Source organism: Mauremys reevesii, linkage group 2 (assembly GCF_016161935.1).
Source record: "Mauremys reevesii isolate NIE-2019 linkage group 2, ASM1616193v1, whole genome shotgun sequence".
In the NCBI taxonomy this organism is placed as follows: domain Eukaryota; kingdom Metazoa; phylum Chordata; order Testudines; family Geoemydidae; genus Mauremys; species Mauremys reevesii.
Window position 1 is genome coordinate 36,203,009 of NC_052624.1, and position 21,172 is coordinate 36,224,180.

The following is a 21,172-nucleotide window of genomic DNA, read 5'->3' on the forward strand; positions in this document are numbered from 1 at the left end:
CTGAGAGCCAGAGGAACAGAGCAGTTTCAGTGTATGATATTTTTCCTTAGGTGTTTTTGACAACCTGCTGTTAAAAGAACAAAGTTATTATGATAATGCTGAAAGAAAAGTTAAATCCAAATTAAAATAAATCTTGTTTGCAATGGCATTTGTATTGGAGTTGTTATATCAGTGCACATATACTATATGAAACTGCCACTGAAAAAAACAGAATCAGAAAGTCGTTAGAAGTACTGTCTGGTCTTGATCTGCTTTTTAGTAATTTGTCAATGGGACAATCAGTATTCATATAGTGTGTCATGACCACTAATCCCTAACCAGTCAGTCTTCTACACAATGTAAGTTGGTGGATATTTTCAATACGTAGAAGGTAAAACTAGGTTTTCACTTCTATCAGATTAATATCCTTTTGTGTTTAAATTTTCCAGGGCTCACAGCTGTCTCCCTGGATAGTGTATTTCTATTACAGTATCGAGTAGCATTTTTCAAAACCTGTCATGTTACACTTTTCCCCATTTACAAGCTTATTACTGCTATTTTACATAATACTTTCCATAAAGTAGCAGGAAATAGCTGAAAAGATCAAATTTAATTAGATTCTAATATTAGAAACTAGTTATATACAAGTATCCACAATTAAAAGGTTACATTGAACTAGTCTTGAAAGAATTACATGAAAAATTACTATAAAAACCAGAGGGGTCACTTTAAAAAATCAGAGAGGTGATTTGAAGCTTTAATCTGACTTACTAAAGCCTCTAGTGAACTCATCAGATGAGCCTGGGACTTTGCTTTCAGTCCTATTTAAAAAAAACAAAACAAAAAAAAAAAAACAGTAGCCCAGTGGTGAGAGCACTGACCTGGAACATGGGAGAGTTAATGTCCTTGCTCCAAGAAATGTTTGTTTATACAAAGTGTTTATACAACAGGAGAGACTGAGAGAGACTCACCCCCAGAATACCCAATAGCCTGGCCTCAAAAATTCCCAGCCTGCTCCTCACTGGTTATCTTTTGTGGAAGGCCTGATCCAGTAGAAACCCATCTAATTTTGAGAATCCTGCCAGGACGTAGGTGCATGCTAGAGCTCCAAAAAGCTCAGCAGCATAAGGACTTTAAGGCAGCTTTGCATATACCCACTTGCAGAAATTTAGGAGCCATGGGGGTTTAGGCACCTGCAGGGTTAGGTGGCAGCTGAATAAGGAGTTTTGAAACTCTCAATGGTGTCTAAGTGTTGGACTTTGCCACCTAAAGTGGCAGTTAGTAAGTGCATACTGCTAACATTTAAAATTCTGTCTTATATCAGGAGAATGGAGAATAAGAGCAGTATGCAAATACACTAGGGAGCTTTTAATGCATCAGGGTCTGGGTGAAAAGTTAGTGCGCAGCATGCTGGAGTTCTGTAGATGTACAGTCCATCTTGCTGCACAGTAACTGTTTGTCTAGACAAGCCCTTAGTCTGAATTTTAAAAAAGATGTAAAGGAAAACATTTATATTGACATTAGGTTTTAACCTAAATTTAAAGAGTCATTTTAACAATAAGGTTTTTATTTTTCAGTGAGGATAAACTATTTTAGAGGGTACATTTAGCAAGACGTGTGTCAAATGTTCTAGCTTATCATAATTTTAAATGTTTGAGAAGCTTCTGAAAATTCCATCTCCTAATTATAGCAGCATTTTTGCAATATTGTACTACAAAAGAAAAAAGGTTCCTTAATATAGTGCATTGTATAAATGCAATCTCCTGTTTTAAACTTCCTTGGCATAGGATTTTTTAAAACTAAGGCGTACTTATGGAAAATGTAGCGAGCTGATGATTTTCAGTAGAAGTCATTCTTTTATGACTAAGCACATTAAAGGTGAAGTCTTATGATGGCTACAGTTCATCCATTTTCAAAAGAGGCAGTGTAGGTTCCAGCATTCTCATTTACCACTACGGTATAATTCTACAAAAAGGCAATTTGATCTGTTAATATTAAAACTGAAAAAATACCAAGTGAATAGGGAAAAGACAAAATGTGTGTTTACTTATGGTGCAGCAAAATCTTCAGCATTTAAAAAACATGAGATGCTGCAGAAGCCATGAGGTGTTAAGCCTCGTCTATTCTAGAAAAGTTGAACCATATTTATTTTTAAATTGATTTAGTTTGTGTGTCTAGTTAAAGGGTTGCACCAGTTTAACTAGATAATTTTTTTAAATCATTTTAGTTAAAACAGTGTGATTTTTCTAGTATAGAAAAGACCTTAGAGCTTGCAGGAAAATGCAAACCCTCAATCAAAATATACATAACAATTCTGTGGAAAAATGAGGTTGGAATATGTAAATGTTCAGAGTGGGAGGGGGCAATGTAAAGTACCAGCTGAGATTCAGAGGGAAACAATACCCTCACTAGAAGTGAAGAATTTGAGCAGCAGTGACAACTGTAAAACTCTTGTGATTCTTTAGCTATTGCCATACGGCTCTCAAGATCAAACTTGCCCAGTTTTTTTAACCTTTTCTCATAGGGCAGGTTTTCTAAACCTTGTATCATTTTTGTTGCTCTCCTTTGGAGTCTGGAGACTCTCTAGTTTGTCCACATCTTAAAGTGTGGTGCCCAAAACTGGACCCAATACTCCAGCTGAAGTGTCACCCGTGCCAAGTACCCGGGACAACTACTTCCTGTGTCTTGCATACAGTGCTTTTGTTGTTACACCCTAGAATGATATTAGTCTTTTTTGCAACATTAACTCATATTTGATTTGTGATCCACTAATTCCCATGTCCTTTCCAGCAGTACTACCATCTAGCCAGTTATTCGCCATTTTGTACTTGTGCATTTAATATTTTTTCTTCAAGTGCTTGCTAATGTCAATTCCATTCTAGGTGTGTGTGCCCACGTGCACAGTTGTCAGAGATTTTTGCCTTAGCAGTATCCGTAGGGTCACTTGTGGCACCACCTTGAGTGTCGTGCTTATGCACTGGTATATTAGGTACTGCTGACCCTACACTTGCTCAGTTCCTTCTTACCGCCTGTGGCAGTTTGTCAAAGCACCTCGTCTAGCATTGCAATATCGTTAGCGGTTCTTTACAGCCCATCATATATCTTTTTTGTATATAGTTTGTAGGTACTTAGTTAGCCATTAAGTTAAGTCAGTGGTCCCCAACGTGGTGCCCGTGGGCGCCATGGCACCCACTGGGGCATCTATGTGTGCCTGCGTACTGGCCGGCGGACAAGCATCCGCCAAAATGCCGCCGAAAAGTGACGTCATCAAGAGGCGTCGCCACCGAAATGCCGCTGATTTTCAGCAGCATTTCGGCAGCGACGCCTCTTGATGTTGCTGCTTCTCGGCGGCATTTCGGCGGATGCTTGTCCGCCAACCACGGTCCTTGGTGGCTCGTTGTCTGGCGCCCACCACCCGGAAAAGGTTGGGGACCACTGAGTTAAGTGTTAGGTTAGTTTGGTAGTGGAGTCCCATCTGGCACTTCGCCTTGGAGCAGAATATGGCCCGCTCTATCGGCTTCACATCATGCTCGTCATGCAACAGGCCAATGCCTATAAGTGACCCCAATGACAGCTGTTTGAAGTTCGTGGAGGAGTCCCATAGAAAGGACAAGTGCAGAAACTGGAAAAACTTTTGCCCTAGAACCCAGAAAGAGCAGGAATATCCCCTTGATGGTCCTCCTCGTGGAGGCTATGCTTCATCCTGCATTGGAGCCCTCCAGCTCGGACCCCACGCTCTGCCCAGCACCATTCCCCCTCATCGGTACCTAAGAAGCATCAAAAAAAGAGGAGCCCCCCAGCACCAGAGGGGAAAGGGGCTTTAGGCAAAGGACATATGTCAGGCTATGTGTCTGCAATGGTGCTTCACGGGGGTATCGCTGCGGCTGGACCCTCCGCCCAACCAGGGATCCACCTCCGACTCCTGGGAGTGGCAGGGGACCCTGGCTTCTCCTAGAGCCCTCGTTGCCCAAAGCGGCCCCGGCAGCTAAGGAACAAGCAGACTGACTGGCACCTCAGTCACCGTGGCAGGCACCATACTCAGCTAAGGGCTGCATATTTTCTCTCTTTCCCCAGGTAACTGTACATACCAGTGGTGCCGGCTACGCTGCCTGCTGTCTCTATGGCAACAGACAGCCTGTAGTGACCAGCACTGTGCAGTGCAGTGGACAGGGGGAGAATTCCCAGTTAGCAGAGGTATGGAAGAATGGAGAAGACGAGGTGGGTGGAAGGAGATGGAGAACAAAGAAACCAGATAAAAAGCAACAGCAAAAAAAAAAATAGAAAATAAAGGCAGAAAAATGCACAAGTCAGACAGAGGTCAGAAAAGAAAAAAGATGATAGAAAGGTAAGTGAAAGAAAATGCACAGAAAATAGGTGAGAGAAGACAAACCACACGAGAGCATGGTGCAAGACTGTGGAATTCAGGAGCTAGCATGGATTCATTGTGTGGGAGGTGGAATCGAGAATTTGAGTCCAAGGTTGAGAGCCATTGCTGGTGGTGATGGAGGAGGAATTTTTTAGCACAGATGAGGGAAACTGGAGATGGAGAAAAATTTTCAACCAGAGGATGATGATGATTAGCAGCCAAGGAATCTGGATAAGCCACTTGTAAAATAGGAGTCTGGAAAAGAAAAGAGAACTCTTCAATCAAATTGTACTTGATTTTTGTCTGTCTTACTGTAAGTGCTCAAAAGGATATTCTGATATCACTCTAAGGGCTTGTCAACACAGTGAGGATTTAAATGTGCACTACAGTGTGTGATTTCTACAGTGCACTGTGTGTTGCACATGAATTAGTCAGTGTAGACCCTGCTGGTGCTCACTAAAAATTCATTAGTTCACTTAACATAGTACTATTTCAAACAGCACTACATTAAAGCATACTAGGGAACATTGAGTATACTTATAGCATCTATGTTGACCAGTTAATGTGCAACATGTTAGTGGGCTTTAGAAGTCACTCCCTATAGAGTACATTACCCCACTATTCAACAAACCCAAGATGGGTAGTTCTGGAGGGAGTAACCAACATATTGGAGAAGCACAGAGAAGATGAGGTAATTTTTGGAGCAAAACAGCAAAATGAGGAATACAATGTGCTGAGTTACTTATATTGAAAATTTAAGTCAAGAATCTTAAATTCTTTAGAATATTGGTGTGATTCTCTGTGTGTTTATAATCTTGCAAGGGGAAAAGGTTCATAGGTGTTCTTCCATGAAAGACTATTGTGGGGGATTTTGCATGGAGTGGAGAAAAGACTTGGGGCCAAATTCTGTGCTGACTGAACTCCATGCAAATCATGAGGTTGCACAGGGTGTTTTCCACGCATAATGTGGCCCTTTGTGCTTACACTAAAATTATGAACAGTTAACATCTATTATGTTACTTCATTTAGTTTAAATACTTAGGATTCTTTCCTGGCCCATTGAAGTCAATGGCTAAACTCCCATTAACTTCCACAGGACCAGGATTTCACCTGTAGTTGTTAAATATTTACCTTGAATGTTGTACATTCAAGAGGTATTAAACCTGCAGGTTATTATCAGAAATCCAGTGTTTTATGTTAGGGTTCAGGCTCCTGCTATCAGATCTGAGTCCTGGATAGACGCAAAAGTTGGTGGTCCTCTAGCCAGACTTTCAAATTGATACGTAAAACTAAATATTGTGTTCTCCTGAGGCTCTAGGACTGAGAGTCATAGACTTGTGCCTCAGAACCATTCATGAAAAATTGAGCTAAATGAGTGCAATTTCATTTAAATCTCAAATGATTTAGCAGTGAGACGCATCTTTCACAGCTTTTACAAGACCCATGATGAATAGCAGATATCTCTTGCATTTATAACTTTTCATTGCTTTATGTGTTTGTCTTGTAATTCAGCTAATGAATCCCTTCACTGGGTCAGCTACATGCCCATCAGATAATTTTCCTGTTAAATAGTTCATCAATGGAATAAATTCCATCACACTAGGATTTGATAAAAGAATAGCACTCAACTCTATCCTGAGCAAATGTGTAAACCAGGGGTCGGCAACCTTTCAGAAGTGGTGTGCCGAGCCGTCATTCATTCACTCTAATTTAAGGCTTCGCGTCCCAATAATACATGTTAATGTTCTTAGAAGGTCTCTTTCTATAAGTCTATAATATATAATTAAACTATTGTTGTATGTAAAGTAAATTAGGGTTTTAAAATGTTTAAGAAGCTTCATTTAAAATTAAATAAAATGCAGAGTTCCCCAGACCGGTGGCCAGGACCCAGGCAGCGTGAGTGCCACTGAAAATAAGCACACATGCCGCCATCGGCACCTGTGCCATAGGTTGCCTACCCCTGGTGTAAACCTATGTAAGGTTCTTTTTTCTTTTTTTTAATTTAGAAACAGTAATTTGTTGTAACATAATTCTCTGATCTAAATTTTCCAAGATTAGGATTTTTTAACCTGTTTTTCCCCCCAATACAGTGAGCTGTTTCCTGCTGTCTAGGAACAGGAAATGAAAGTGAAGAATGAGCACAAAGCAGCAGTGTCTACTGTTGCTTCTTTAACGTCTTCAAAATATTTTTGAAGTTATATCACTAATCAATTTACATCTCCCCTCTCCTCCTGTGGCTGCTTTAATCTGCACTATTGCCATTTAAGAAATGTATAATATAAGACTACTGTAGCTTTTTGCCACTTTGCTGACAGCCTTTTTGTAAATATAATTATTTTAAAGGGATAATAAGGTAGAGAGAGAAAATATAGAGTACATTCAGAATTAGCATTTGCAGAATACATAATTAAGCGAGAAGGAGATGTCGAATCTTAGACAGTCAACAGCTCTTCCCCATTCAGGCACTGAGAGATCAGGATTCAGCCACCTGTGATTATATCAGGCTGGTTTTGCCAAAGTCATCCAGCAGAAAACCTTTTTTTTTTTTTTTTTTTGAGGCATTCTTTATATATCAGAAAAGATCTGGAAAGGGCCCAATTTATTCTTCCTGTGTCACCATTGCAATTATATATCCTGTGTCACCACTCCAGTCTGCCTAAGAGCTCACCAAAGTCATCCTGCAAGAAGGGTGAGAGCCAGGATCTTTTTTTTTTTTTTCCCTAATGCAAAAAGAGGCAGAGAGAGATTTTGGATTGAGAAGAACTTTGAGACTTAGTTTATATAGCACAGAAAGGAGAATTTAAGATCACAAACATTTGCAACTCATTTCACCTTTAAGATTTGTGTTCAAGAAAAAGGTAATATAATTGCTTATTTAAAACTATATTTGGATGCACAGCAGGCCAAATGTGCCCATATGTTGATGGTACTTTATTTTGTTAAATGTAATACAACCCTTCTGCTGTGAAGAAAATCTAGGAGAAAAATCATCTATCCAAAGTAATAAGAAAAATGGATAGTAGATTGTTTCATGCAACATCCATGTAAGAAAATGGATTTCATATACATAAGGACTTGTAATTGTATTATTAGCTAAGTATTATAAATATTTTAGCAAGGCTACTTGATGGAATTTTGTTAATGTTCTTTAAAAAAGAATTAGCCTTTATCATTAAAGGAGTGAAGGTCTTCTGTTACACTGAAATTAAGCAGTCCTGCTAAGCATATACTGGCTTATTTTCTAGGCTCACTTTTATCCCAGCTCTGAGTGGGAAACTTCAGGAAAACTTTCCTAAAAAGCACTTGAGTTGACTAATTTGTTACTTCATTTATATCAAGAAGGACAAATTGAAAATCTGCCAACCACAGCCACCAATGCAAGTCCTGCTGGGCTCCCACCCAAACAGATGACTCTCCTTGCCTCCTCTGTGATGCAGAAATGGGGGATTGATAGTTTCAAAGGTAGGAAGTTCTAGACCAACCTCCTAGATTATCGCTGCAAGTGGCATTCCTCCCTTTATCTCTCTCCATCAAGATAAGAAATGCTATAATGGAAAGTTTGGGGTAATTTAGTATTATTTTATCAAGTGGCAGTTGCACAAGTCTCCACACTTGTAGCAACAAGTAGGAAAGAAAAAGTTATGGAGCAGGTTCTGCTTTTAGAAGAAAGCCTCTTAAAACTCTGCAGTGGCATGGCTAAGTACCTCTTTAATCTTCCTAGTGTCCTTTGAGCTATGCTAGGGGAAGTTGCTAATATAAAGAATTCTATTGGTAGAGTCAAAACTGGTTACTTCCTCTGAAATGTACTAACAAATAGCTAGCTTTAACTTTATATTCCAGTAGGACGTAAATCAAGTCTCACTCTGTTCTCCTCTTACATAATCCCATAAGAGAAAAGATTCATTTATATCCTGCTACGTGGGATATGAGTTTCAGGAAGTGGACCAGAGTTGGTTTTATACCTACCGTGACTATTTTGCATGTATGTAGTGTTAACAGATTATTTTACAGATGGGATTGCTAAGGCACTGAGAAGTGACTTGTTCAGGTCACATAGCGAGTAACAGAGCTGGGCTTGAACACAGGTCTCTTGACTCTCAAACCATGCCCATACAGCTAGAAGAAGAAGGATTTTCCAGTGGTTAGAGGAGTAGCCTGGGACTCCAGATACCCAGATTCAATTCCCTGTTCTGCCATGGACTTCTTATATGACCTTGGGCAAATCACTTAGGGCTAGGTACACAAAGGGATTAGGTGTTGCAACACCTGATTCCTGTAAAAGTAGCAAAGAGTCCTGTGGCACCTTGTAGACCAACACGTTTTGGAGCATGAGCTTTCGTGGGTGAATACCCGCTTCGTCGGATGCATGTAGTGGAAATTTCCAGGGGCAGGTATCTATATATGCAAGCAAGAAGCAGGCTAGAGATAACGAGGTTAGTTCAATCAGGGAGGATGAGGCCCTCTTCTAGCAGCTGAGGTGTGAAAACCAAGAGAGGAGAAACGGCTTTTGTCGTTCGCAAACCATTCACAGTCTTTGTTTAGTCCTGAGCTGATGGTGTCAAATTTGCAGATGAACTGAAGCTCAGCAGTTTCTCTTTGAAGTCTGGTCCTGAAGTTTTTTTGCTGCAGGATGGCCACCTTAAGATCTGCTATTGTGTGGCCAAGGAGGTTAAGTGTTCTCCTACAGGTTTTTGTATATTGCCGTTCCTAATATCTGATTTGTGTCCATTTATCCTTTTCCATAGAGACTGTCCAGTTTGGCCGATGTACATAGCAGAGGGGCATTGCTGGCATATGATGGCGTATATTACATTGGTGGATGTGCAGGTGAATGAACCGGTGATGGTGTGGCTGATCTGGTTAGGTCCTGTGATGGTGTCGCTGGTGTAGATATGTGGGCAGAGTTGGCATCGAGGTTTGTTGCATGGATTGGTTCCTGAGTTAGAGTTACTATGGTGCAGTGTGCAGTTTCTGGTGAGAATATGCTTCAGGTTGGCAGGTTGTCTATGGGTGAGGACTGGTCTGCCACCCAAGGCCTGTGAAAGTGTGGAATCATTGTCCAGGATGGGTTGTAGATCCTAGATGGGTTCTCTACTCAGACCCTATGCCACCAACACTCCCAGCTATCTCCGTGACACCACTGATTTCCTGAGGAAACTACAATTTCCTCAGGAATGCATTGGTGACCTTCCAGAAAACACCATCCTAGCCACCATGGATGTAGAGGCTCTCTACACAAACATCCCACACACAAATGGAATACAAGCTGTCAGGAACAGTATCCCTGATGATGCCACAGCACAACTGGTTGCTGAGCTCTGTGCCTTTATCCTCACGCACAGCTATTTCAAATTTGATGACAATATATATCTCCAGATCAGTGGCACCGCTATGGGCACCCGCATGGCCCCACAATATGCCAACATTTTTATGACTGACCTGGAATAACGCTTCCTCAGCTCTCGTCCACTCACGCCCCTTCTCTACCTATGCTACATTGATGACATCTTCATCATCTGGACCCAAGGGAAGGAGACTCTGGAAAAATTCCACCATGATTTCAACAGCTTCCACCCCACCATCAACCTCAGCCTGGACCAATCTACACGGGAGGTCCACTTCCTAGACACCACGGTGCAAACAGTGGTGAGCTTGAGCCGGTTCGCACCGGTTCGCGTGATCCGGTTGTTAAATTTAGCAGCCCCTTTTAGAACCGGTTGTTCCAGGACAACCAGTTCTATAAGGGCTGCTAAATTTAACAAAAGCTCCTGCCCAAGCTCACTTCCCCCTCCTCTCCTGCTCCGCCCCCTCCCCTGCTTCCTGCGAATCAGATGTTCGCGGGAAGCCTGAACAAGCAGGCAGGCAGGTAAGCTGGTGCGGGAGTGGGAGGAGGAGAGGCGCGGCGGGGCTCGGCTCCTGCCCCCGGGGTCCGGCCGGGCGGGGCGGCGGGCTCGGCTCCTGCCCCGGGTCCGGCCGGGCGGCGCGGGCGGGCTCGGCTCCTGCCCCGGGTCCGCCGGGCGGCGCGGGCGGGCTCGGCTCCTGCCCCGGGTCCGCCGGGCGGCGCGGGCGGGCTCGGCTCCTGCCCCGGGAGTCAGGCCCGCGGCGCGGCGGGGCTCGGCTCCGGCCCCCGGGGAGTCCGGCCCCGCGGCTCCGGCCGAGCGGCTCGGCCCCTGGTGCCTGCCGGGCTCGGGGAGTCGGGCCCCGCGGCTCCGGCCGAGCGGCTCGGCCCCTGGTGCCTGCCGGGCTCGGGGAGTTGGGCCCCGCAGCGCCGGTCATGGTCCTGGCGGAGTGGACCCGGTCCCGGCTCCAGGCAGTGTGGTAAGGGGGCAGAGAGGGGGTGGGTTGTGGGGTGTTGGATAGGGGTCAGGGCGGTCAGAGGGCAGGGAACAGGGTGAATGAATGGGGGCAAGGGTCCCGGGGAACAGTCAGGAAAGAGCAGGGGTTGGATGAGGTGGTGGGGGCAGTCAGGGACAGGGAGAAGGGGTGGTTGGATGGGGTAGGGGTCCTGGGGGGCCATCGAGAATGAGAGGAGGGGTTGGGTGGGGTGGCAAGGGGCAGTCAGGGGACAGGGAAGGGGGGGGATGGGTCAGGGGTCCCGGGGGGGGGTGTCAAGGAACATGAGGGGTTGGATGGGGCACAGCCCCCCCTGGGGGGGCCGGGCATGACCCCCCCCCCCGGGGGGGGAGGAGGGAACCGGTTGTTAATATTTTGGCAGCTCATCACTGGGTGCAAATAAGTGATGGTCACATTAACACCACCCTATACCGAAAACCTGCTGACCTCTATGCCTACCTTCATGCCTCCAGCTTCCATCCCGGGCACACCACAAGATCCATTGTCTACAGCCAAGCACTGAGTTACAACCATATCTGCTCTAACCCCTCAGACAGAGACCAACACCTACAAAATCTCCACTAAGCATTCTCAAAACTACAATACCTGCACGAGGAAATAAGGAAACAGATCAACAGAGCCAGACGTGTACCCAGAAGCTTCCTACTGCAAGACAAACCCAAGAAAGAAACCAACAGGACTCCACTGGCCATCACATACAGTCCCCAGCTAAAACCCCTCCAACACATCATCAGGGATCTACAACCCATCCTGGACAATGATCCCACACTTCCACAGGCCTTGGGTGGCAGGCCAGTCCTCGCCCACAGACAACCTGCCAACCTGAAGCATATTCTCACCAGTAACTGCACACTGCACCATAGTAACTCTAACTCAGGAACCAATCCATGCAACAAACCTCGATGCCAACTCTGCCCACATATCTACACCAGCGACACCATCACAGGACCTAACCAGATCAGCCACACCATCACCGGTTCATTCACCTGCATGTCCACCAATGTAATATATGCCATCATATGCCAGCAATGCCCCTCTGCTATGTACATCAGCCAAACTGGACAGTCTCTATGGAAAAGGATAAATGGACACAAATCAGGTATTAGGAATGGCAATATACAAAAACCTGTAGAACACTTCAACCTCCCTGGCCACACAATAGCAGATCTTAAGGTGGCCATCCTGCAGCAAAAAAACTTCAGGACCAGACTTCAAAGAGAAACTTCTGAGCTTCAGTTCATCTGCAAATTTGACACCATCAGCTCAGGATTAAACAAAGACTGTGAATGGTTTGCCAACTACAAAAGCAGTTTCTCCTCCCTTGGTTTTCACACCTCAGCTGCTAGAAGAGGGCCTCATCCTCCCTGATTGAACTAACCTCGTTATCTCTAGCCTGCTTCTTGCTTGCATATATATACCTGCCCCTAGAAATTTCCACTACATGCATCTGTCGAAGTGGGTATTCACCCACGAAAGCTCATGCTCCAAAACGTCTGTTAGTCTATAAGGTGCCACAGGCCTCTTTGCTGCTTTTACAGATCCAGACTAACACGGCTACCTCTCTGATACTTGACACCTGATTCCTGGGTACCCTGCCTCCCAGTAGAATTGACAGCCCTGAGCTAGGCACCTCAGTTCTCCGTCTGTAAACTGTGGATAATAGCACTTACCTACCACGCAAGCTCTCAGATACCATAGTAATATGGGCCATAAGTACTTTAGATGGCTTGACCACTCTGACTTTAAACAGTTGAACAGTCGATGGACAGTTTCTCCAGCACAGAAATTCTTCTGCAAGTGGATGTTTCATTTTCAGGGTCATCATGGAAAACGATCAACCCAGTGGAGGCAGCATCTAGAACAGGGGTAGGCAACCTATGGCACGCATACCAAAGGCGGCATGTGAGCTGATTTTCAGTGGCACTCACACTGCCTGGGTCCCGGGCCATCAGTACGGGGGGCTCTGCATTTTAATGTAATTTTAAATGAAGCTTCTTAAACATTTTAAAACCCTTATTTACTTTACGTACAACAATAGTTTAGTTATATATTACAGACTTATAGAAAGAGACCTTCTAAAAACGTTAAAATGTATTACTGGCATGCGAAACCTTAAATTAGAGTGAATAAATGAAGACTCAGCACACCACTTCTGAAAGGTTGCCGATCCCTAATCTAGAAAATGTTTTTATGAGCACAACTCCCAACCTGCTAAAGCACAAATATATGACATTAGCCTTTGCAATATATATTCGGCACATAATGATGAACATAACACAGTAATAGAAGATGCTGCTTGATAGTGGGGACTTGACTTTTAAATATGCTAAAGTTTTCTATTACCTCAATTTGGGTATTTCTAATGTTAATTTGTGGTGCTAAAATCTGGAAGATAATATCAGGTTTGTGTGTATATATTTGTGGCTAAAATGAGTGATATGCCCAGTAATAGGTGTAGCATGCTTACGAGGCTAATGACAATCCTGTAATGAACAATTTTTCCTCTATAACTCAGGATCTTTGATCAAGTGGATACAGAATTTGAGATATTAGACACTGTGCACTGATTAAATCATCTTTTGAGCTTTTATCTTCAGTCTCCTTGTACTGTTTGGCACATAAAGTGATTCAGTTTCTTAGTCATAATTTGTTCAGCTCATAGTAAGTTTCCAGCTTTGCTGTTTCCCTATTTTCCTTCAGTTTTTGCTGGACATGATTGTTTTCATGATCATTTTGAGAGTTAACTAACATTTTAATATCAACAGAACTTCTTTCTTTAGTGTCTCCAAAACCTAATATCAAGTTAGGGAGAATGAGTCAGAGAATTCTCTAGATTTTAGCAGAGCATTCAGGAATTGGAAAATCTTCAGAGCTCCACTAGAGAGACACCAATCTGTGTGGCCTTGTTGATTTGAAATCTGATGAGAAATTTCCTAGAAAACTGCACTTAAATGTGCTTCTTATTAGAAATATGCTAACATAATTTCAAATCTAATTGTAGTCTGAATTTGAGAATTGTCAAATGGCTTAAACTGCTATGTTTTAGGCTATGTCTACACTATCACTTTTGTTGGCAAAACTTATATTGCTCAGGGATGTGAAAAAACACACTCCTGAGTGACATAAGTTTCACTGGCGTAGTGTGCACAGCACTATGTTGGTGGGAGAGCTTCTCCCACTGACATAGCTGCTGCCACTCTTTGAGGTGGTCGATGGTAGAACTCTCTCCCGTTGGCATAAAGGAGCTATATGAGCGGTCTTACAGCAGCACAGCTGCATCGGTATAGCTGTAAGCTTGATAGTGTAGACATGGCCATAGAAACTTGGTGTAAAATCAACTATATTTCAAAAGACCATGCTCTGACAACGATGACTATTTTGTTGCAAAAAGCAGAGGCTTTAGCTTTCACTGAACACTACTCATCTGTAGCTGTTTCTGCTTTTAGTAGAAGCTTTTGGTAGCATTTTGGTTCCCCATCTATAAGGATTTTTTTTTTGTTTAGGCCCCTCTGAGACTTATATGAGAATAAGATAGAGGAACACTATCATTTCCTTTTCTTTTGTCTCATACAGACTGGCCTAGCTTTCTTCATATCTTTTTTTCTAGGCAATAGGAGAGAAGTATTTGAATTCTTGTTTGGATTACTCTAGTTTGGATACTTGATAATATATTTTCACAATAAATTATCATTCCTTCTTAAATAACTTTTTTCTTGATGAATTCTGTATTTTTATGCTTCCTTGAATACTGTTTCTACAATATTCTTAATTACTAGTTGGAAGGCAGGTGATATCAGAACTGTGGTGGAGCACCCTGTGTCTGTAGGGTGACAGATTCTCTTCAGGGCTAATATCCCATCTGTGAAGGAATATGGGGAGATGAAATGTTCTCTAAATAAAAAACACATGTATTCTGCATTTTTTTCTGCCTGCTAGAAGTGGATTGTGTAATCCTGAGGTGCTGATTTAACATGAGAACTAGCACAAAGGAATTGACAGATTCTATTTGTTTTTTATGTACACTGTAAGCATACACTATGCTAAACAAGTATTGGAAAAATTGTACCAAAGTATCTACAGACTAAAGGCAAAATGCAGTACAACAGAGAATAAAACAAAGTGGGGTAGTGTTTGAAAGGACAATTTCTCCTTTGTGTGAGATCAAATTGTGCTGATTTTGGACTAATAAAACACACAGTGCTGTCAACTAACACAAAGAGAGTCTACCCTATTCTGAAAAGCCAAGGAAACTGAATGTCATAAGGAATGCTGTTAATATAAAAAAGGATTTTGTTTTTGACACTGGTTTACAAGTATAACAACTTTTTAAAGGTTTGCCTATGACAGTGGTTTTTGTGTGGATGCAGTGTGTTTGGAGACTTGTTTTTTCAATGGTTTGTGTATCCACCCACGACATACATGCTGTATATGTAGTTGTCTCTCTGGATCTGAGTTTTTAAAAAGTTGTATTTATTTCTTTTTTTTCTTCTGTCCTTTGTAGTATATTGTGGAGTGTCATGGGGTTACACTTCTTCCCCAGTTTTTTGGCATGTACCGGCTTACCGTTGATGGAGTTGAGATATATATGATTGTAACAAGAAACGTGTTCAGCCATCGTTTGTCTGTTTATAGAAAATATGATTTAAAGGTAAGATATAACTTTGGATATAACATTGTTAAAGTAGTTAAAATTGCTAAAATAAATATTAACTATTCTATTGAGTGTTTTAGACGTTGGTTGTTGCAAAGCACAATCAAATCTATTAAATGAATATTGTTCAGAAGTTATATTGGTTACTTCTAAAATAAAGAAAAGTGTGGTTAGCTAAACCGGAAAACATTTTTATACAAGTAACGCCATTTAAGCTGTATCATGCATGCTTTAAGGGAAGTGGTTTAGCAGAGTATGTTTGCTAAATGTAACTAATTGTTAATGGCTGAAACTAAAAACCACTGTGAAAATGTAATAATAATAATATAGTCCTTCTGTTTTCTATACTCCCTTGATCAACTTCGTGGGGGGCCACTGCTTATTTTGCATAGGGCTTTTTGTAATATTTTAAGAGATGTAATTCAAATAGAAATATCTATCACTTATATAGTTTTCACAGTGATAGTTCTTTTGATATTTAAAAGAAATTAAGGTAGAGGAGTTGGACCGAATGCTACAGTACATAACTTTTGGTGCCTGGTACCTCTACCAGATATGTTTCACCTGTTTTCTAAAATGTTTGGCTACTATTGCTAATTCAGCCAATATTTAATATATAATACTTAAAATGAATTGCCCAAATGTATTTTTCAATCCCTTTTCATAAGGGATTTGTTTTAAATTTCCTTCCCAAAGTATCTCCTTACATTTCTAAACATTATTTATAGTAAACGTTGTCATTCTTTGAGTGTTTGCTTATGTCGATTCCATTCTAGGTGTGCATGTGCCCACGTGTGCGGTCGTCGGATATTTTTGCTGTTGTGGTATCCTTAGGGCCAGCTGTGGCACCCCCTTGAGTGCCATGCTCGTGCACTGGTATATCAGGCGCCACTGGCCCTATGCCCTCTCAGTTCCATCTTATCACCCATGGTGGTTAGTTGGCGCGTCTTTGCTTGCTTAGCAAGGGCCAGCGGTTTTTTCCTCCTTTGGACTTTGTCCCTTAAGGCCTTGTATGTAGTTGATTCTTCAATAGTTAGTGTTAAGTACCTGTTCAGTGTTTAGTTGTTAGTAGTTAGAGTCCCAGCAGGGACTTTGCCCCTGGCAGGGCATGCCCAGGTCTCTGGGGTTCAAGCCCTGCACAGACTGTAACAGGCCAGTCCCTATCAGTGACCCCCATGACAGCTGTCTCAAGTGCTTGGGGGAGCACACATAAAAGACAAGGGCCGTATCTGCGAAAGCTTTTGGCCCTGCATACAGAGGGAGCGGGACATTCGACTTAGGGCCCTCCTGATGGAGTCTGCCCTCCACCCGGCCTCTGAGCCATCCCAGCTTGATTTGCCGAGCACTTTGGCATTGGAGCAAAGTGCACCCCCGGCACTGAGTTCCATTCTGCACCATTCCTTATCACCGGTACCGAAGAAGAAGGCCAACAAGGAACTGAGAGGGTATAGGGCCAGCAACGCCTGAAATACCAGTGCATGGACGCAGCACTCAAGGGGGCACCATAGCTGACCCTACAGATAGCGCTAAGGCAAAAATCTCAAATGACCATACCCGTGAGTGCGCATACACCTAGAATGGAATGGACATGAACAACACATCTCGAAGAACAACAGTTATAAAAGGTGGGTAACTTTTTTGCACACATTTGACTACGTAAGTATGTCTGCAAGCTTATTCAAAGATTGTTACTTAGTACTGTATATTACTGAGAGAAGTGTCATACTGCATAACGCGTCATCCCTTACACCCCCATCTATTGCAGACAAATAGCTACCTGGAAAAGGTGTCACTTGGATGTTTCGTCCAAGCTGATTTCTCAGAACTGACTAACAGTTGTTCAAGAACTGGCTCGTCAGTGTCTAGCATTATGGCCTCTGTGGGAGAGAGTAAAACATGAGAGGAGATTACAAAGGAGAGAATGGGAATACTTCTTAATTGTGCTATGGATGCTCTCGCTCGCGCTCTCTCTAATGGAGATACATATTCATGCTGCCCTTTAGCCCATCTTAAGTTAACCAACTGACACATGCCATATCTTGATCAGCAGAGATACAGAAGTTTGTACTTAACCAAAAGCACACACGTTTTGGGAGCCCTCCAAAGATTTTTTTAAAGAATGAGTCAGTAATCTATTGGCGGAATTAGTGATGGATGATTTATAAAAGATTTAGGGGCGGGTTCAATTTAGATAAGCATCCAAAAGTCCAGATGCTTAACCAATGATCTTTGATCAGTTCAAAATAGATTTTATCAAAAGATTTCCAATACTTCTTGGCTTGACCATGTTTGAAATATGAAGAGAAATGCTCTCATCATTTTATATTCTTGTCTTGGTCAAAACTTGGAAATACAGAGGCATTTCAAGTTTGAGGCCATTACTCATTTTATTTGAACTGGTTTGCTCATCTGTAACTATCACCTTCCTTGTCAAACCAGTAGTTGGAATGACTCCCTCTCTCATGACTCACCACGTTGGTCTAATTTTAGACAAAATGATCTCAGTTATGGGTAAGGGTTAGAGTTGACATGCAGTCAACATGTGCCATAATCAGCCTTGTTCCAAAAATGGGGAATTTGGTTTCTTTGTGTGCTGCTTGGTTATTTAATATTATGTATACATATTATGGGACTGGTGTTTCTTCTTTGATTTATTGCATTTTTAAGTGTTTGTAGGGTTACCTAGAGTGCTCCGATAGGAACCTCCTATTATTATATAAATGTTTATTTGTATTGCAGTATCATGTGGACACCCTAGTTTTATACAGACTCAATATACAAACACATAACAAAAAGAAATTTAAAGAAAAAATCAGTCACATTTAGCATTTCTATAAATAGCATTTGTTGCTAGTTATCTTTCCAGAACCTCTGTGTTTCTGTTAATTTGTCCAGTTGAAGGAGGAGAGGCCAAAAGTACGTTGGTGGTGATGGGAAAATTCTTGTTTCAGAGGCTAGGTTTTATTCATCAGGATGAACTTTCACCAGACAAATTTATAATTACATTGGACATAGTAGTAGTAGAGAGAAAATAATCATTGTTTTCTAACTTTGTTTAATGTTACAGTGCTTGCAAAATCTGTGGGAGCAGAGTCCACTGTAGTAGCTGAAAGTTTTCAAGACGTACCAATTTAGAATTTACACTTCTATTTTTCTGCTTTGGATTACAAGGAACATCTAAGATTACTATAGCTAAAAGAGCTGAGAGACAAAATTACTCAGCATTGGCCTAACTCTGTTCCTGTTGAAATTAGTGGTAAAACTCCCATTGACATCTGTTGGAGCAATTAGGCCAACACTAAGTGCTTTTGAAAACTGACCCCAAAAGTTTGGTGTAAAAAATTTTTCAGTTTGATTACTTCATGCATTTGACCACATTCTGTATATAGTCAGTGTCCCCAGTTGTTTGTGAATGCCTTTTGCACAACAAGAGGGAAAAGACAAATATTTTTTATAAGTAAGAAAGTGTGATTGTAAAATCACAAAAATTTGGCAAGATTAAGGGGCAAGGACAGTACCTAAAACTACATTTAATTGATATTGTTGCAATGAGCTTAATTTCAAGTGTCCCTCTAACTTTAGCTTTTACAATTTTCATTTTTTATTTGTTTGGTTCTTAACTGACCTTTCTTTCTGACAAGTAGCCCCTGGAAATGGATGGGAGTGATATGATACAGAACACAAAATAAAATATGTGTAACTAACTAATTCAGAGGGCCTTTTTTCACTCTTTTGGCAGCTTATGATGTGTAATGAAATCCCTGCTGAGTTGCCATATAATATAGCTAAAGGCCACTGTCCATACATCTGTTTTATGCATCCAGCTCCCCAGATATCTCTCTCCAGGTAAAACATTGAAGTATTTGGATTTAAAATGCGTGTAGAGAAAGGTAAGGCTATGAATTTTGAGGATCACTAGAGATAGCATTCTCCTTTTCAGCATTTCTCCACACGGCATACACAATGCAACAAAAATAGAGCCAGTGAATGCTTTAGATCTTGTGGGGCTGTTGTCTGCATGCTGTAGAAACACATTAATTATTTATTGTTATCCTTATCATTATTTATTTCCTGCACTGACTACTGTGTGGGAGGTACATTCAAAACACTTCAGAAGGACAATCCTTGATCCAAGGAGCTCACAATCCAGGGAACATCCCTTTTTTGTCACTTGCTGCTTACTCAGAATGCACAAGCATGTTTGCTCACTAGTTTGAGCAAAGACAATTTTAAAACAGCATTCAACACCCCTTCATCAAACAGTTAAATCCTACTGGTAAAGTCTTGATAAAACCACCGCTGATCCCATATTTTTTTGCTTTTCTTTTTAGCTTTAGAGCCCCTCTAATTTTATATTTCATAGTACTGCTGTAGGGTGCTTTTATTGCTTTTGTTTGTACTTTCTAATATTTTAAATACTACACAGTAACTCATTTTGTAAAGCATACTGCATGTCTTAGCAAAGTGTTAAAATAGTATAGTTATTATCATGTATTCTCCAACCCATAGTGACACAGCAAAATATAGGCATACAAAACTTAGAAATCTGTCAAAGAAAATGAGCCTCCCAGATGTTGTCTTACTAAGATGCAGTAGGATGAGATCTGAGGAGAGAAAACACAACAGGGGGAAGAGAATGGCTGTCGAACACTCAGTGATTTAAACGTACTTCATCCCCTTCATGTGTGTCATCCTCTATCCTCTTCAAAATATTGCAGCAAGCCAAACTACCTGAGCTGTTTGTGGCAAAATAACCACTTTACTACATCTCTGCCAAACAGTCTTCAGGTTCAGGGCATAGTTTCGCCAACCCGTTCTGGTCCATTATCTTAAAAGTTTTAAATTGATTTCCTTTTTATGTGCACATTTTTAGATTCAGTCTTTCTGTTTCAGGGCTCTACTGTGGCTAGAGAAGCCAGTGACAAAGAAAAGGTATGGTGAATTTGCATGTCTTGTCCAGTTACTTAGCTGCTAACCCATTTTAGGACGAGTACGATTGGTGCTCTTGTGCACCTAACCTTTCTTTCCCCTTCTGTTCTACTGCTCTTTCCTCTTCTTTTCTCAACTCTGCTTCACCTACTGAAGCCATACGAACAGTCCATTGTTCTGTAGTGAGATTGTGACATCAGAGGTAAGTGAATTAATCCACCTCTTCTTCTCCACCTATCCTCCCTTTTTCCTCTCCTCTTCCCAGCTCCTTCTGTTCCTGCCATGTGAAAAGCTTATTGTTGTGACTGTGGTATCAGAAAGTTTTCTCTTGCTTCCTCCCTCTTTTTTTTTCTTGCCACTTTTCATGCTGTAGCCTTGTGGATAATCCATTTTATTTGATAGAAATGACATCCTTTCTAGTGTCATTGTAACATTAAGAGACAAATTTTGAAATGTGGGCACCTCAGCTTTACAAATAAAGCCTGTATTTGTGTGTGCAAGCTGGATAACTGTGATCCTGTGACAGACTTGTATGCATATGCAGTTATGGCTGTTGCCCACAAGACAGGTTCCCACTCATTTTTTGTAGGTACAAGTTAGGAATCAGCTACTGAAAATGTTTCTCTAAAAGTAAGATCTCCATTCTCTATTCTATCTCTCCATCAATGTCTTCTCAATTCTTTTGGGCACTTCCGTCTTGTTGATTTTAAAATAAACTTAATTCTTAAATCTATTTTAATTACAAAACAAAATTTTGATCCACTTTTTATTAATGGTTTCACATCTGTAATCAAATGCCCTGACTGAATAATAGATATAGGAGCAATTGTTGCAGGTATATACAGGAAACTGAATATTCCACTATATATTATATATGACCTAGTAAATTGATT

General features: G+C 41.5%; 1 protein-coding gene and 1 long non-coding RNA gene across 10 annotated transcripts in view; one reads left to right on the plus strand and one right to left on the minus strand.

Annotated features, from left to right (window-relative positions):
- PIP4K2A (phosphatidylinositol-5-phosphate 4-kinase type 2 alpha) overlaps positions 1–21,172 on the plus strand; it is a 194,382-nt gene that overhangs the window by 142,132 nt on the left and 31,078 nt on the right. For all 8 annotated transcript variants that reach the window (XM_039523547.1, XM_039523540.1, XM_039523541.1 and 5 more), the window contains 2 exons: positions 15,201–15,347; positions 20,244–20,282. In XM_039523547.1, coding sequence (XP_039379481.1) covers positions 15,201–15,347; positions 20,244–20,282 — 186 coding nt within the window. The remainder of the gene's footprint in view (positions 1–15,200; positions 15,348–20,243; positions 20,283–21,172) is intronic.
- LOC120397549 lies at positions 4,369–20,524 on the minus strand. 2 transcript variants are annotated; one of them, XR_005593856.1, is made up of 4 exons: positions 20,369–20,524; positions 17,128–17,227; positions 15,263–15,321; positions 4,369–4,600 (listed from the first exon to the last, which is right to left on the minus strand). It is a non-coding gene; the product is annotated as an uncharacterized LOC120397549 (long non-coding RNA). The 2 variants fall into 2 exon arrangements; XR_005593855.1 differs by having other exon boundaries at positions 20,327–20,524.